At 44.0% G+C, this 15,644-nt stretch overlaps 1 protein-coding gene across 5 annotated transcripts in view; it reads right to left on the minus strand.

The window, feature by feature from the left end:
- Positions 1 to 12: 12 nt before the first annotated feature.
- ARVCF (ARVCF delta catenin family member) overlaps positions 13 to 15,644 on the minus strand; it is a 285,157-nt gene continuing 269,525 nt past the window's right edge. For all 5 annotated transcript variants that reach the window (XM_062631457.1, XM_062631456.1, XM_062631460.1 and 2 more), the window contains 4 exons: positions 15,147 to 15,200; positions 8,116 to 8,207; positions 6,643 to 6,756; positions 13 to 5,246 (listed from right to left, as the gene is read on the minus strand). In XM_062631457.1, coding sequence (XP_062487441.1) covers positions 6,655 to 6,756; positions 8,116 to 8,207; positions 15,147 to 15,200 — 248 coding nt within the window. In that variant the 3' untranslated portion in view covers positions 13 to 5,246; positions 6,643 to 6,654. The remainder of the gene's footprint in view (positions 5,247 to 6,642; positions 6,757 to 8,115; positions 8,208 to 15,146; positions 15,201 to 15,644) is intronic.

Here is a 15,644-nt window from a genome sequence, read left to right on the forward strand (position 1 = left end):
ATGGCACGTGTATTCTTTCCAGGCATGGTTTATTGAAAACACACCAAATTGTTATCCTACATACCTGGTTTCTAACAAGCATTCTACTTGTCTGCATTATGGAAAGATCCTATAATAATAATACATTCTGTCACGGTAACATTTGTTCTATGAAAAGCGTAATCCACCTTTTTTATTTTTCCTCTCCATACTTGTAAAATCAAACCATTCTAAGTGTTTCAGTTTATAGTACAGTGTAAATACAATGCAAAATCCCACCAGTCTAAACTACAGAGAGAATGTTGAGCAGTATTACAGAAAACACATTGTTGATTTTTTTTTTATTCTCCTACCATGAAAATTTTAAGGCACATGATAGTTACAAACACATTAGCTACTAATTACCAGTAAGCTTCTTAGTCTAGTTATTTTGTTTTTCTGAACAGTAAGAACCAGATTGGCAGGCCTTGTAGTATCTGCACTAGCTTCCTCCTCACCTTGGACTTCAGAACATCCTACCCTGATGTAAAACTTAAGACAGAAAAAAAAGGTTGGTAACAGCTTCCCCTTAAATGCACTAGATTAGTTACTGTACCAATAAACCAGAGAATTTCTCTGTCAAAGATAAGGAAACACCAGATTTTAGGGGTATCAAAACAAAGAAATTTTGCAAGGAACTACACCTATATAAACACCTTCAAAACCTGTGAGAGCATGACTCTGTCCCAGCCCAAAACTGCTGGCTGAAGTTATTGGCACACTGGTTGTCACTGAGCAGGCAGTCGCACAGCAGAAGCAGCTTTAACCACTCTAATGCACCCACTTGGCTTCTGCAGCTTTGCTTACTCGCAGGGTTTAACGTGCACCACCCACAGGCAGCTGAGCCCACATGCTCAACTTTAAGGCAAGCAAGAAGGTAACTCACCAACTTCAACCTCGTGGAACTGCTCAAGGAGTAAAAACTGCTTTGCTAGCACAAGGCTTGCATGCTAGAAAGCACTACTGAAAAGTACTCAGAGCTGTCAAGAACTCACCAATCTGCTGTTACAAACATGCCACCCCCTGATGTGTCACAGTGAGGCAGTTCCTAGTCCCCAAGTCAGTCCCTTTTGTGATGTTTTGGCAACAGAGATAAGATTTGCTTTCCTGATACAACCGCATTCAGAATCGGTGTCTGAGTGCACAAGGGTAGAACTAGCACAGGCAGGTATTTTGCCCAGAAGACACTGAAGATCAGGACCTGTGGCTGCCCAAGCTGTTCTCTGGGGAGCATTTCAAGCTGGAAACACATCTTGAGTTGTCAAGTTACACTGATGGCTAAACTGCTACTTAACTCCATGACGGAAACAAAATGTCCTTAAGCCTTGCCTTTTCTCTCTCCTCCTCGGGTTCTGCAGACAGACAGACCAACCTGGGAAGCTGTAAGCACAAGTACAATTGCTCACGCACTCAACAACCAAACTTGATGCTTCTCCAGGGGAATCTTGAGACAGTGGCTTTTTTTAAACCCCCACAGCTCAGTGAGGATGCTGGGAGATGTGCAAACCCCAGGAAGAAAGTTCTGCAGTAACTGCACAGCATCAGGAGTTTCCCTCTCCCCTGTGTTATCTCAGCCCTCAACTGGGCCATCAAATATCCTCCTCCTCTTTAGCAGGAGGCTTTCAACACCACTGCTTCCTTTCACAACCATCCCACTAGAATTTCTGCAGGTAGAAATCTCTTCTTCCCCAGCCATTTGCAGGCAGGTTCCCTCCAGTTTTCACAGTGGATCCAACAGGAAAAGAGGAGGTCACATACCTGAGCCCTAAAAAGCACTGCCTGCCTTTTAGCAGGATACTCTAGACCCTACTGCAGCTTTAGTCACACACACTGCCACTTTCCCTTCTTTACATACAGTCCCTACTGCCAAAATACAACAATTACAGGTTCATCCACCCACATCCCAGAACATCCCAGCTCAAACAGTCAAACACTTTCACCAACAAGGGGAGAGGTTAAGGGTAGGGGTGGGCACACATCCCACCACCGAGCTTGTGGCATTAAATCAAGGACATTAAATCACCAGCCCTGCTTCAAAGTATCTTGCCTAGGACTTCAGCTGGTGGGCTGGTAAGACAAGGTGATAGCGTCACATGCAAATCACCCCCCAATCCAGTTTCCTTCCTCAACATCCGAACAACAGTTTGTTGAGAAGAAAAAAAGCCACAGTAATGTAAATGATGGGTTATTGCTACATACTGGGCAATTAGCTGTTTTTGTAAGGCATGGGAAGGATGGGGGTAAGATGTGTGATTCCCAGGGGAAGTCTTGGCCCACAGACTTGGTATTTGACTTCCTACATCCTTTGCTTTTCTGCAACAAGAAGCCATGTTGTCAGCTCACAACCATGCTGGCTGCCATGAACACTCACCCCCAGGAAAACAAAGAACAGTTTGCTACAATGACCCTGGGCAACCCATCTAACCTGACAGGGAGCTTTGCCTGTCACAGGATGCGGTGTAAATATAGAATGGATTTCTGGGGGCAAGTGGGATAGGGTCTGAATTTGCCTCTCAAATACTCCTCAGTGTTTTCAGGCCACTAATGACAGATTCCAATCCAGATTTTGAGTGCCCCACTGAGAGCCATGTGATATCTGGGATAGGAGGTCATGGACATAATTGGCCCCAGCCACTTCCCCTTTCCTGCAATTTTCTCTGTTAACCTCTTGCTGGCTCTGAAGTATCTGTACAATAACTAAATCACAAAGTCTTAGCAGAGACTCCTTTCAGCAGTCAGGTCTTTATTTTAAGTGAACTTTTGCTCAGACTCCTTTGGTAAATATATGGTTTGAAGTAGATCAGGGACAGACTGACAGCACGGCCCTTCTCTTACACTGTTCTAGTCAGCTACAAAGCAGGTTCCATTGCTAATTACTGAACATTTTTAAAAAAATCCTTTCATATACAAAAAGAATACACCAAGTACATAACCAAAAGTGATATAAAACTCTTCTGTGTAGCTTGGTTAAAAGGGTCTCCGCGTATTGGCAGAACAAGTATGAAAAGAGCACCATTGATATAATATACAGTCAGACTACTTATCTGGTTTCACTGCCACACTTCATGTCTACACATAGAGACACTGCCCCGACACAGATCATCACAGACATATCTCTTTGCTTCCCTTGATCTGCTGAGCATCTTTGGCCCAATAGGACTCTCATGCAGCTGAAAAAACCAAATCTTTGCTACCTTAATTTGCTCCAAGCAACTTCACCTTCCCAGGATCCAGATGTGACCACTGCAACGTACCTGGAAGATGAGGGTCAAAAAAGGGAGGGTGTGAAGGAGCACACACGTCATCCAAATCACTGACAGCTTCTGGCATCAGTCTTTTTCCCTGAATCAACATATGCTTCCCTCTCTTGCAAACTACTTTACATGGTTTTGTTAACCTATCCTCTGCACAACAATATATATATATAGATATATAGATTTTTTTTATTTATATATATGTATTCATGTCAAATTTTTAATATACTCAAGAAGATACAAAGCTCTTGGTACTTGCCTTTTTTTTTTAGTTTTTAAATGTTTTTTTACAAAAATTTTAGGTGTTTGCTATTACAGTATATCTGGGGAGAGATGAGGTTGTTGGGTATTTCCCCTTTTTAATTACAAAGGAAACGGCAGGCACTGAAAACCGCAAGCGATGTTTGCTAGATTCAAAACTGTGCTTTCCAGTCACACCGTTTTTTAGGAGCTTGTTTAAAACTAAATGTGGCAATCACAGAACAGTTGCAACCAAATAAAATCAGCAAAAGTCTTCTAATGCCATTAGTGAGGCATTTGCTTCCTATTCTCATCTGCTGCCCTCCCTTGACCAATGCCTGGAGAAAATCAGTGATCTGAAGTCATTTAGTTCACGGTGTTACCAGGTACCATACATGCAGAGTATGTTCTCATAAGGGAAAAATTCCCCCTCACACAAAGCAGGCCTTGGCATCTTTTAGGAGAGCCATTGCACATGGGTGGTTTTCACACCAAATGAAACATAAAATGTCAAAACAAAACCAAAGGGACACAGAAATAATGATGATATAAAAAACTGCCAAACCAGTTCCCTTTGTGGCAATTCTTCATCAGGATCTACAGCCCACAGCAATCATGGATCCAACAGCAACAAATTTACTATCAAATGTAAGTGACAGACCCATCTAAAATCTATAGTGTGTTCAAAATGAGACACCCTACAAAAAAGCTCCTATTTCCTTCCACTGTGTTAAAAGCTATGGCAAAAGAAATTGTTAATCATCATCAATGCAATACTGGTACATCTAAAATGTAAAAGCTCCTTACTGCAACCTTTGAGAACATGAAAATAAAAAGCCAGCCAACTCCATTCTCAGCAGAGATTTCTGAACCAGGGACACTGAAACCTTCAATAAACTGCTTTTCAATATGTGGAAATAAAAACAGAGCCATTACAGAATTCAAAAGGCAAAAGTACTGTACACCAGATTATAATGATAATATAGCACTGTGAATGATATAGCTTACTCTAAAAGCAGATTATACAAGCTTGCATCAGTTTTGCCGTCCACTCTCCAGTTCATCTGAGCAGCATTTAATAGTTTCTGTTCTGCATTTTCTCCCTTTATTGAAATCCAATAAACCCACTCAACATTCCTGCACTTTCTGTGGAAACAATAACAGAAAACCTAAACATTTTTCCAAAAGCTTTTAAAAATGTTAGCTTCACAGTTCAAAAGAAATCCCCCCAAACAAAACCCAAAACAATGACCCCCAAACCAGAAAAGTGCTATTATCTTCATGGCTACACCTACGATATTATTTCAGTCTCTCCTTCACTTGAGAAGCTGTCTTCTTTGCTGCCAAATGACCTTCACTTCTCATACTTGGCACCATCCACACTAAGAGTCACCTAAGAACGCAGCCCACGAGATGGAAGCTTGGGTTCTCTTTTCTTGCTTGCTTTCTTCTTGCAGGAGTGGGAGGGAGGGGGAGGTGGTGGCTATTTCAGGTGGGAATGTAACTGAATTAAAAAGCAAATTGTCTCACTGTAAGGCATGGTGCTCCGGGGTTGGCAATGTTGTCAAGTCATTGTGTTTTCTCCCCGCATTCTCCCAGAACCTGCAGCCTGGTCAGTGATGCAGCGCCCTCCAAATCTGAATGGCAGTGGTGACTGATGAGATCCTCTGTGTCAATTCAATGTTTGTTTCTCCCCTCAATTAAAAAAAAACACCGTGTGGTTGGACTTTAGCCCTGCAAAATAAAAGTCAAAACTGATTAATACCAGCAAGTAACATGACCTTGGTGATCTCCTGTCGTATGACAGCAACTGGAAATGCCAACCTATCCCCAATACATGGGCTCCTTAAAGGGTATGACTGTGAAAAAAACGAGCAGAGTCTGTACCCCACCTGTAAGCCTTCACTGCTCAGAGGAGGAGTGCAGGAGTGAAGTACACAGGCACTACTCACATACACTTACCGCAGCTCTTTGGCTGAGCCAACCAGGCTGCCTGTGCAGTACTGACTAGCTATGGGAAGCCAACGGTGCCAGGTCTGTTCCATGGCTATGTAAGAATACCTGGCAATGTTGAAAGACTGCTCTGGGCAGGTGCATCCAACCCAGAGCAGAAACAACCTGTAAACACTTCACAATTACACTAGACTCTTAGAAGAAAGAGAGGGGGAGGTGTGGAAAATCCACCACTACGACCCAGAACCACAATTTTCTCTCCCACTAATACAAATGATTTCCATGTAAAATTTATGGGGGTGGATGATGCTCCATGTTTTGGAATTTGGGCCTTCAAAGGCCTATTGTCTCCTCTGATGGGAAACCTGCCCAGTGCCTTCCTGACAGTCACTAAGATTTTCCTTCAGCCATAGCCACGGGCACAAAACCTGCTGTTCCAAGCATAGCATCACATCTGATGGAGTGCCAGAAGGTATAACCAGGGTAGAGGGCTGTCTAGCAAGACAGCAGGAGACAGATTAGCAGTGGCAGGAGTGAAGAAAGGCCAGGGACAATACTGAGGAACTTGGCACGTGGCAAAGGCACAGAACAAGAAAGCAACAAAAAGGCACCTTTCTTTAGTGACAGGAAAAATAAAATACAGAACTGAGAAGTGGGAGTTGTGGGTCATTGTTTATTGTGTGTTCAAAATCATCTCTCCTTGCAAAGTAACTTGTGTAGCACCAGCAGCTTTCCTGCAGTTGGGCAGGGCTGTGCAATTCATGGGAACCTCGGGGGACTTCCATAAATAGTCAAGGATATGTTTTTCCTTAAGTGTCAGGCTAATCCTTATAATGAGCATAGAGGGGAAAAAACATGGTTGGAAGCAGAACACAGTATTAAAAAAATTATTCCCTTTGCCTAACAGCAGAAATCTTTCACATTTCAGCTGACAACCAATCATTCACAATATTAATTTTCTGCCTGGTTATTTGACAGGTTATTTTTTAATGAAACAGTGGTGTTTGATTGCATTTCATTAAAGATACACTGAATAATACAAACACCGCTTTTTAAAACTGCATTTTCAATTGTCTGAAAGGACCCAGTTAGCAGTTAGCCTTGAGCCTTCACAGCGATACAGATCATGCATGAGACAAGTTAATCACTAGCACCAATTACCATTAAAAGGACCTACCATGCATGCAAATTAGACCCAGGAGTCAACAGGCTGGGGTTTAATGTCACGGGCATCCACCAGATTCACCGAAGCCCTGTTACTCCTGTTAATGTTTTTCCTATTTGTGTCATTCTGCAGCACAAGGTGAGGAGTTAAAGGCAAAACAGAGCGGATTAATCAAAACAAAACCACCAAACAAGTCAGCTTGTAAAGAAGCACAAAGGAAAATTAGTGGTAAAGGAAGAAACAAGATCAGCAAAGGCACAATACTGACAAAAGCATCTGCAACAGCCAAAGGCTGCACCTCCCTGCACGGTTCTTGGCCTCTCTTGAGCCTCAGAGCCACAGTTATCCAACAGCTCACAAGCCAGAGGACCCCACAGACACATTTCTGTTTCACAGCACAGGGAAAAGTACAAGTAGCAGCTACTCAGTTTTACCCAGTCGACAGCATGGCAGCCCATATCTCTGATGTGTCCACAGGCCAAACTCAGGTTACCCTCTGGCCTTACAACCAGGCAAGTTAATATAGGCAGACTGATGCAGCAGGTCACCTTTGTAGTTCATGATCTACAGAAATATTTTTCTTCAAATCACATCTTTACTTCTCTTGTCCCTAACAACAGTGGGTTTTCCTTTCAATTTACTGAAGTTTGTTTTCACTCAACATGAATCACTTGGATTTTCTGATCTTATCAGCAACATGCTGAAGGTTATTAAGGACAGCCTTCTACAGACTAACAATAGTGTTTCCTACTACTGACTTGTTTTCAACGAATCCTCTTCTTTCTCCTTCAAATTACTTCCCCAGAGGAAAACAAGCTTGTTTTGAGGCCAGGGAGAACTGATGGCCACAGCATTAATAAACTCTCTTTAAAAGGTCTACTGGAAAGCTATAGCAATGACACAGAAATTACAGAGCCACAGTTGCACACAACCCACAGGACAGAGCTTTGTGAAGTAAGACTCTTTTAACTAGAAAGTTGCCCAAGTTTGTTTTAGAAGGCCACACATGACTATGCATGTCTCTCTCTCTCCATCTCCTTTGCCCGTGCCCATCAGGACTGTGAATGAGTGCTGAAGAAAAGACTACTGTTCACCACCCTGATGTACACACAGACACCCAAGATCACACCTAGTTCCCTTGGTCAAAACAATGAAGCAGTGTGACAATGTGAAGTGACTATTCTCGGAACAAAGTTTGAGCACAGTTACACACTTTAGGATTAGGGAATGCTGTCTGGACAAGGGTGACAGAACAAACATTTTTCTATTTTTACAAGAATACAGTGATTGCCTGCATTTGCTCCCACGCCGGAAAGCAGCGTTTTGGTTTTGTTTCTAGTTAGCCAAGGGGTGAGTTACAAAATAAACTCCAAAGCTCCTTTACAGCCCCCTGGTGAGTAACTACCCTGTATTTCTTGCTGAGGACACCAGGCTTCCTTTCTCTTACAGGCACTAACTACCATTCAGCAGTAAGAGGAAGCTCACTTTTAAAGGCTCTTTCTCCGAGGCATCTCCTGTGTTATCACTGGTCTTGTATTTGCGCTCCTTGTCCCGGTGATCGATGGTGGAGTACCCATCTGAGGAGAAATAACATGACAGCCATGAAGCACAAATAAGAGCAGAAACATAGCTGATGCAAGCAGAATTCTTCAGCAAAGAAGCAGGAAAATAAACCATCACAACCCAAAGATGCTGGCAGCCTGCTTTTCACATGAGCTCCAGCTCTGAAATTGCATTTTTACCCGCTAAAAACAGAAAAGCCCTTTTTTTTTATAGCACTGCCAGATGCTGACATTCATAAGCAAGCAGCCCTGTTTTCATCCCAGCCTGCTGCACTTTTTAGTGCACCGAAGGAAAGCAGCAAGTTGTCATCTCTATGCCCTGTGGCTGATGAGCTTCAAATGCAGCCCAAATCTTGTGCTCCTTGCTTAGCAGCCTGATTAATTGGCTGTGCTCATTCTCTGAATGCTCTGCAGCATGTTCCCACTCTTCCTGAGCCTGACCACTACTAGCAGGACATGACAATGATTTAGAAGAGTCCCCTTCAGAACCCTGAGAAAAAGGGCCTGTTGAGTTGGAAGAAATCTTGATGCAAACCCTGCTGTGCTTGGACTGTCTTTCATTACGAAGTGGCACCTGTTGGTGCTTTTTCTGCTGACAACTAAGAAACAATCTGAAAGCTTGAGGAACACAAAGAAGAAAAGTGTGAGAGGGTTTTATAAAGCAATGGCTCTAATTATTTCAGAACCTTTGTTTCGAACCATTGTCAGCCAAAGCAGATCTTTATTTTCCTGATGCACCACATTTCCCTTATTATCACTGACAAACATATCCTCTTGAGCTCTGCTTTGACAGCTTTGTAATCTGGAGTAAATGACACTCAAATTTGTAGCTCCCTGCAGGCCTTTGTCTTCCCCTATATAACTGAAGGATCATTAATGTTTCCATGTCCTGACAAACTGGGTTCTTAGAATACCACAAAAAGGTTTTACATGAACTCAAAATGCTCCTCTTGGTTTATTTCTTGCCTACAACAGGTCATTAAGAAAAAGTAAGTTATGTTTTTTGTGGGTTTCCCATGGCAGAGGCACTGTCTGCACACATGACACACACAGCCAAGACCAACTGGGAACAAATGCATCTGCAAAGCGGGACATAAATGATGCTTATGCTGGCCATGGCCAGGTTAGTTTTAAAAGGGCTGTAGTTTTCCTATGCACCTCATGAATCGAAGTGCACACAGACCTGCAGCAAGCACCCGAAGCAGCGTCTATTTATGTACGTATGGATAGTAACAGATTATTTAACTGCACTGCCTAAAAATAACTGAAAAAAATTTAGAGTTACACATGTAGTACACAGATCTTAAAGCATGAAAATAATGGCTACATAGAGCTTTACTAACAATTACTTGCTGACAATGAAGATGCCTAACATTCTTGGCTACTCCTTTCAAACATAAAAGAGAAAACCCAAAGGCTCCCAGCTGCAGCCAGCTACCCAAGCCAGCAGTTGTGGAGGAATGCATGACCATTAATTCTCCTTCAAATGACAGACATGAATACTGCTGGTAAATCATGTCCTAATCTAAAGATTCACCCTTTATTTATGAGGAACTAGTTCACACAGATGCGTATTTAAACGATGGAAACATGCTGACTCCCCAGAGAAATCAAGCCTACCACAACTGAATGGTATCTTTTGACAATCTAGTGTTAACCATACTCGAAATGATGTGACAGATCACTTTGCCTTTTCGTAGTGCCATCATTGTGGAGATCCACAAGCAATTTAAACGAATCGCCATGATACAAAGGAAACCTTTAACTTGCCCCCCGAACAAAACAGCTACCAAGTGAAGCCTGGCAGTTGTGATACTTCCCAGGGAGCAAGGTCAGAAGTTAGAATTGTAATCACAAAAAAATTAAAAGCAAAACAGATCTTTAATACCACTAAAAAAAAAATCAAACCCCCCCATGCTTAGGCAGGACAGCAGCAACATGAAGATCAAGCACAGTGACAGCACTCTATCAACAAAGACCGGTCAAAAACTTTGCTCTTCATATCTAAGTTCCAAGATATTTCACAATTCACACTGTCAGCCCACTGTTGTGTGGTCTTGTCTTGGGTTCAGCAGCAGCAGTCATTTTTCTCCTTCTTGGTAGCTGGTGCAGTGCTCTGTTTTGACTTTCGGCCTGGGAACAGAGCTAATAACAATGATGTTCTGGTTTGGTCAAGGACTTTGTGAGCTTCATGCTCTGCCAAGGAGGAGGGAAAGCCAGGAGGAAGCAGAGACAGGACACCTGACCTAACCTACAGCACGTCATGTCCAGGAGGTAACTGGGAGTTAGGCGGAAGGGCTAGGACTGCAGGAGGAGGTATGGGTCAGTGCTTGGTCAGGCGGGGGGGGGGGGGGTCAGCTGGTGGTGAGATGTTGTATTCTCTTCCCTTGTTATTTCCTTTATCATTGTTATTATTGGTGGTAGCAGTAGTGATTTGTGTTATACCTTAGTTACTAAACTGTTCTTATCTCAACCCATGGGAGTTGCATTCATTTCGATTCTCCTCTCTGTCCCTTCGGGAGTAGGGGGAGAGCAAGAAGGGGGGGGGAGTGAATGAACGAGCCCTCTGCCTGGCTGGGTTTAAATCATGACAGTTCTTTTTGGCACCCAAAGTGGGGCACGAAGGGTTGAGATAACAACAGATCTGACCGGATTAATAGTCACTCGTCACAATGCTGATTTACTGGCTCTCAGAGTTGTTTCTCTTGATCTCACAGCTTCAGAATGTTGTAACTTACTTAGAGCCGGTATTTGCTGTGTTAGCGTTTATCAAGTGTGGGGCCTGGGCTAAGGTTCTTGTCTCACTGTGCTTTATGGCAATGGCTTGTAATACGGGCGGGCTCCAGCAGCAGGGCGGGACGGACGTGGCCGTGGACTTGTACCTGGCCGTCCGGCTGCTCTTCACCGTCCTGGCCCTCACCCTACTCTCCATCTTCGTGAGGCTGCGGGGAGCCGAGGGGGAGCGGCCCCGGGAGCCGGCGGCTGCTGAAGCGGCCCAGGAGAGCGGCCCCGGGGACCAAGCGGCGGCGGGAGCGGGGCCGGAGGCCGCGAGGGGACGGCTGCCGGTGGAGGAGGTCGGGGCGGTCGAGGAGCGGAAGGAGGCGGCTGCCGAGCAGCGGGATAAGGCGGCGGAGGAGCCGAGCCCAGCCCCGCGACGGCCGAGAGCGTTCCCCGGAAGCCGCCCGCCGAGCCCCAGGAGGATGCAGGAGACCACGCAGCATTTCCCAGCAAGGCAGAGGAGGAAGATCTGGACTCAGAAAATGAGAAGCTGGCGGTGGGAGAGCCGGCAAGCACAGCAGCTACACCAGCCCCAGTGACAAGTACAGCAGCATCGTGTGAGAGTTCTGAAGGTTTTGAATGGCCTTTGGGTATCCTTGGGACCTGCCTGCTGATTGTGATGGGGATCAGCATGTTGGCACACACAGACTGTGTTTTACCCACCACCATTTTGTCTGATCTCAAAAGTTAAGCAGAGTCAGGTTTGGGTCTTGTCTGGGGTTAGACGATGATATAGGGGGACCAAGAGGTTTTCACCAAGGCTGGACAGTCGTGACTGGCAGGGTGTGTGGGACAGTATGGGCAAGTATCTAGTCCACTGGGCCCCTCCAGTGCTTTGGAAGCATCGGAGATGGAAGGCAGCTCTATGGAGTCCCCAGCAGCAAGCTGCTTAAGGGGACAGTGAATTATTTTGAGCTTGGTGGGCCTATGGCACTTCAGGCCATCAGGGTAGAGATGCAACAAAGAGATGGACTCATGATCGAGGGGTGGACTTAGCAATGGACACTATTGCCCAGATTATTCACAAGTGTGAACACTGCACACAGCCTCTCCTGCTCTAAAAGACTGTTACAAGAGATGGAGCCCAACATCATGGACCAAATGGACTCAGCAGGTTTATAGGGATTGGTCCATGCACTAAGAGATGACCTCTTTCTCTCTGTCTGTGTATATATGTGGATGTATATATATAGCTGTAAGAGCGATATTGAAAATTTGGGATCTGAGCATGATGTGAATGGTATGGAATAAGGGGTGGATAATGTCTTGGGTTCAGCAGCAGCAGTCATTTTTCTCCTTCTTGGTAGCTGGTGCAGTGCTCTGTTTTGACTTTCGGCCTGGGAACAGAGCTGATAACAATGATGTTCTGGTTTGGCCAAGGACTTTGTGAGCTTCATGCTCTGCCAAGGAGGAGGGAAAGCCAGGAGGAAGCAGAGACAGGACACCTGACCTAAACTGACCAAAGAGGTATTCCATACCACAGCACGTCATGTCCAGGAGATAACTGGGAGTTAGCCGGAAGGGCTAGGACTGCAGGAGGAGGTATGGGTCAGTGCTTGGTCAGGCGGGGGGGGGGTGTGTGTGTGAGTTGTCGGTCAGCTGGTGGTTGAGATGTTGTATTCTCTTCCCTTGTTATTTCCTTTATCATTGTTATTATTGGTGGTAGCAGTAGTGATTTGTGTTATACCTTAGTTACTAAACTGTTCTTATCTCAACCCGTGGGAGTTGCATTCATTTCGATTTTCCTCTCTGTCCCTTCGGGAGTAGGGGGAGAGTACGAAGGGGAGGGGAGTGAGTGAACGAGCCCTCTGCCTGGTTTTAAACCACGACAGGTCTGCATGCCAACAGTGCCACACACATCAGCACTAGCGGATCATGTGTTTCTAAAACCCACACACTGTGCTGTGATTCTGTCAAGATAAGCAGCAGTGGAGATGGTAAGTTCATGATCTGACCTAATAAAATGACAAATATCTTCAAGGAGGCTGCATCAGAGAAGCAATACTTCAGTGCCCCAAGGACCACAGCTCTCCAAAGAAATTAGACAATACTACTTCTGCTATGTTTCAGATTCATTCTAAGAAGTGATCAGAATTAACTCTGTTTCAGTCACATAAATGATACCTTAGAGCATTATTCTGAGTTAATACAACTGAATGCATAAACAAAAGTTATATTGGTCAATAGAGGCACACCCCATTCTTGGCTTGTTTATTGCTCTTTCTCAACTTTCTGCTTGCTGTCTTCTGTATTGCTTCACTGACTATCTCCCTTTCACTCTGCAGCAACATTTTTATGTCATCACGAATTACAAGACTGAATGCCTGCTCAGTGTCAGTCCATCTGTGCCCTGACACAGCTCTCAATTTACAGAGATCAAACCTCTGCCCCCATCAAAAGGGAGGAGGAGGAGAAAGGAAAAGTTACGCCTGAAGATGGGCATGCAGGACAGTGGCATCTGAACTATGTGTCTGGTCTGAACAATTTTCAGCTGCCAGATGCTCTTCTCTGACTGGAGGTTAACTGAGGCACAGAAGACAGTTTTTGAGAACTCTCAGATTTGGCACACAGCCTGGAGATCACAGTTCTGCTGCTTCTATAGACAGCCCAGGGTCACAGCCACCCTCAGACAGCACCCTGACAATAAACATTGATATCTTCAGATTACTCGGTGCAAAGTCCCTTCTCGGGAGCTGTTAAAGTCTGACAGACCTGCACTGTCTCTGCACTAGGCTGTCCAGGGCATCCCACAGTAACTCATAATACAATGTTTTCTTCCATCCTTCAGGAGTGGAAAAAAAGAGAACAAAACCTCCAGAACAGAAGACCACGATGAAGTTAAAATCAGAAAATGCAGTCTAGTATTGTAAGTATACCCATGAGACAAAAAACATATGGCTTTTAGAGGAGCCTGAAGTTGTTATTCCAGTTCCTTGGAATTAATAATAGTACACTGGATAATTTAGTCCCTTCTCAGTTGACCTCTGAAACAGCACAAAGTTATAGTCCTACTGGAGTTAAAAGACACTCAAGAGCTGTGGTCAGGAAAACTTGACAGATTTCATCTTCTAATAGTGATAAAACAATGGGAGAACAGAACAGCCCAGAGAATCTGCCTGATGTTGTACACACACTGTTAATTTGCATTTCATCTTGTACTCAGACCTGTACCAGTAACTCCTGAAAGCATAAGGCAACAATTAATACTGAACCAATAAACCACCAGCACTGCCCAAACTGCAGCACCTGTGAGCACACAGCTATCCTGCCAGGCAATCTTCTTGCAAGTTATTTTCTTCCATTGTGAGAACAAATGTTTCCGTGTTCCCTTAGGCAAAACTCATATGGACAGTTTATTCATGGCAGGTGGCATCTCATTCTTCTAAGAATACAAAAGGTAACAGATACCTGTCATTTTAACTTCAGAACATGCCTGGCTTTCAATCTTGATTCTAACTTGCTATTTTTTTCAGCTACCATCACAATAGCAGGGTACCAAACGGTTTTGTTTGGAGGCATTAATACAGGTATTTAAATAAAAATATCGTCAGCTGGAAGAAGTGAAGCAAATTCTCAAGAGACCACACAAGCCCTTTACCTACCTCGGTAAACAAAAAACCCCCTACCTGTACCAGTCTTAAACTACAGAGCTTATCAATCTCAAAGCACTTCAGTGACAGTAGGTGGCTGTTCTCTGCCTACAGGAAAAGCCAGGCTTGGCTAGATGCAGGTAAATGAAAAGTGGAGCCAGGAATATCATACACACTAACTTTTTCTGGCATTATCTACAGAAAACAAAGGTAGAATGGATTTAAACACAAGCATTACATTGAAGTAAATTTTCAACTCTTTTTTCCTTCTGAATCCTCAGGTTTCCAGATCTGTAATCCAGCCGCCTCAAGGGCCAGAGACTAGAACGAAACTTAGGTCAGCACATCTCAATATATGCTTAAAGTAATAGAGAAATTGGTGCATCTGCTCTACAGGTATTTAAGAGAAAAAGAAAAATGGGGGAGGAAGAAGATGACAGCCAAGCTTTTGTAAGGTAACATCCTACTTTTAAATGTCAGCTTTATCCATCTGAAATAATATCTCCTAGGGAAATAGTTGAACTTTCCTGTGAGTGACAGTGTGCTCTATCGAAACAGACAGAGTTTGATCTATGGCTGAATTCACCTGGGCCAAGTTCATCCATAGGTATCATATCACGACTCCCAGTCTTCTCGTTATCTGTAAAACAGAAACATTGAAACGACTTGAGTTACATTTGCTTTTCCCAAAACCTGGTAGTTTCACATTAGTTACAGAACCAGAAAGGTCCATAAAGTACTGAATGCAGAGACTATTATAAAAAAAAACCCCACCAAACTATTCAACTGTTACCCATTCAGAAAGTTTGATTTAAGCTCTCCAGAGAGCTCACGTAATCCTTCCATTTTCTGCTTTGGCACTGTAATATAGAACTCCCTCTCTCCAAGCAATAACAGAAACCGCAGTTCTGCTTTGGACTACCTTCCACCATTAACAGCCTCTCTCCAGTCTCTCCAGAATAGAAGAAAATGAAAATACATAAAGGTGCAGCTTCACATTGCACACAATTCAATCTGACAGCCTGCTGAGCCAACAGAAAAGCTAACCCACAAAGAAAACAAGAAGTTTACTGTCAGATCAGCA

Source organism: Pezoporus occidentalis, unplaced genomic scaffold, assembly GCF_034315485.1.
Source record: "Pezoporus occidentalis ecotype Australia unplaced genomic scaffold, CSIRO_AGI_Poc_V1 ctg37, whole genome shotgun sequence".
In the NCBI taxonomy this organism is placed as follows: Eukaryota; Metazoa; Chordata; class Aves; order Psittaciformes; family Psittacidae; genus Pezoporus; species Pezoporus occidentalis.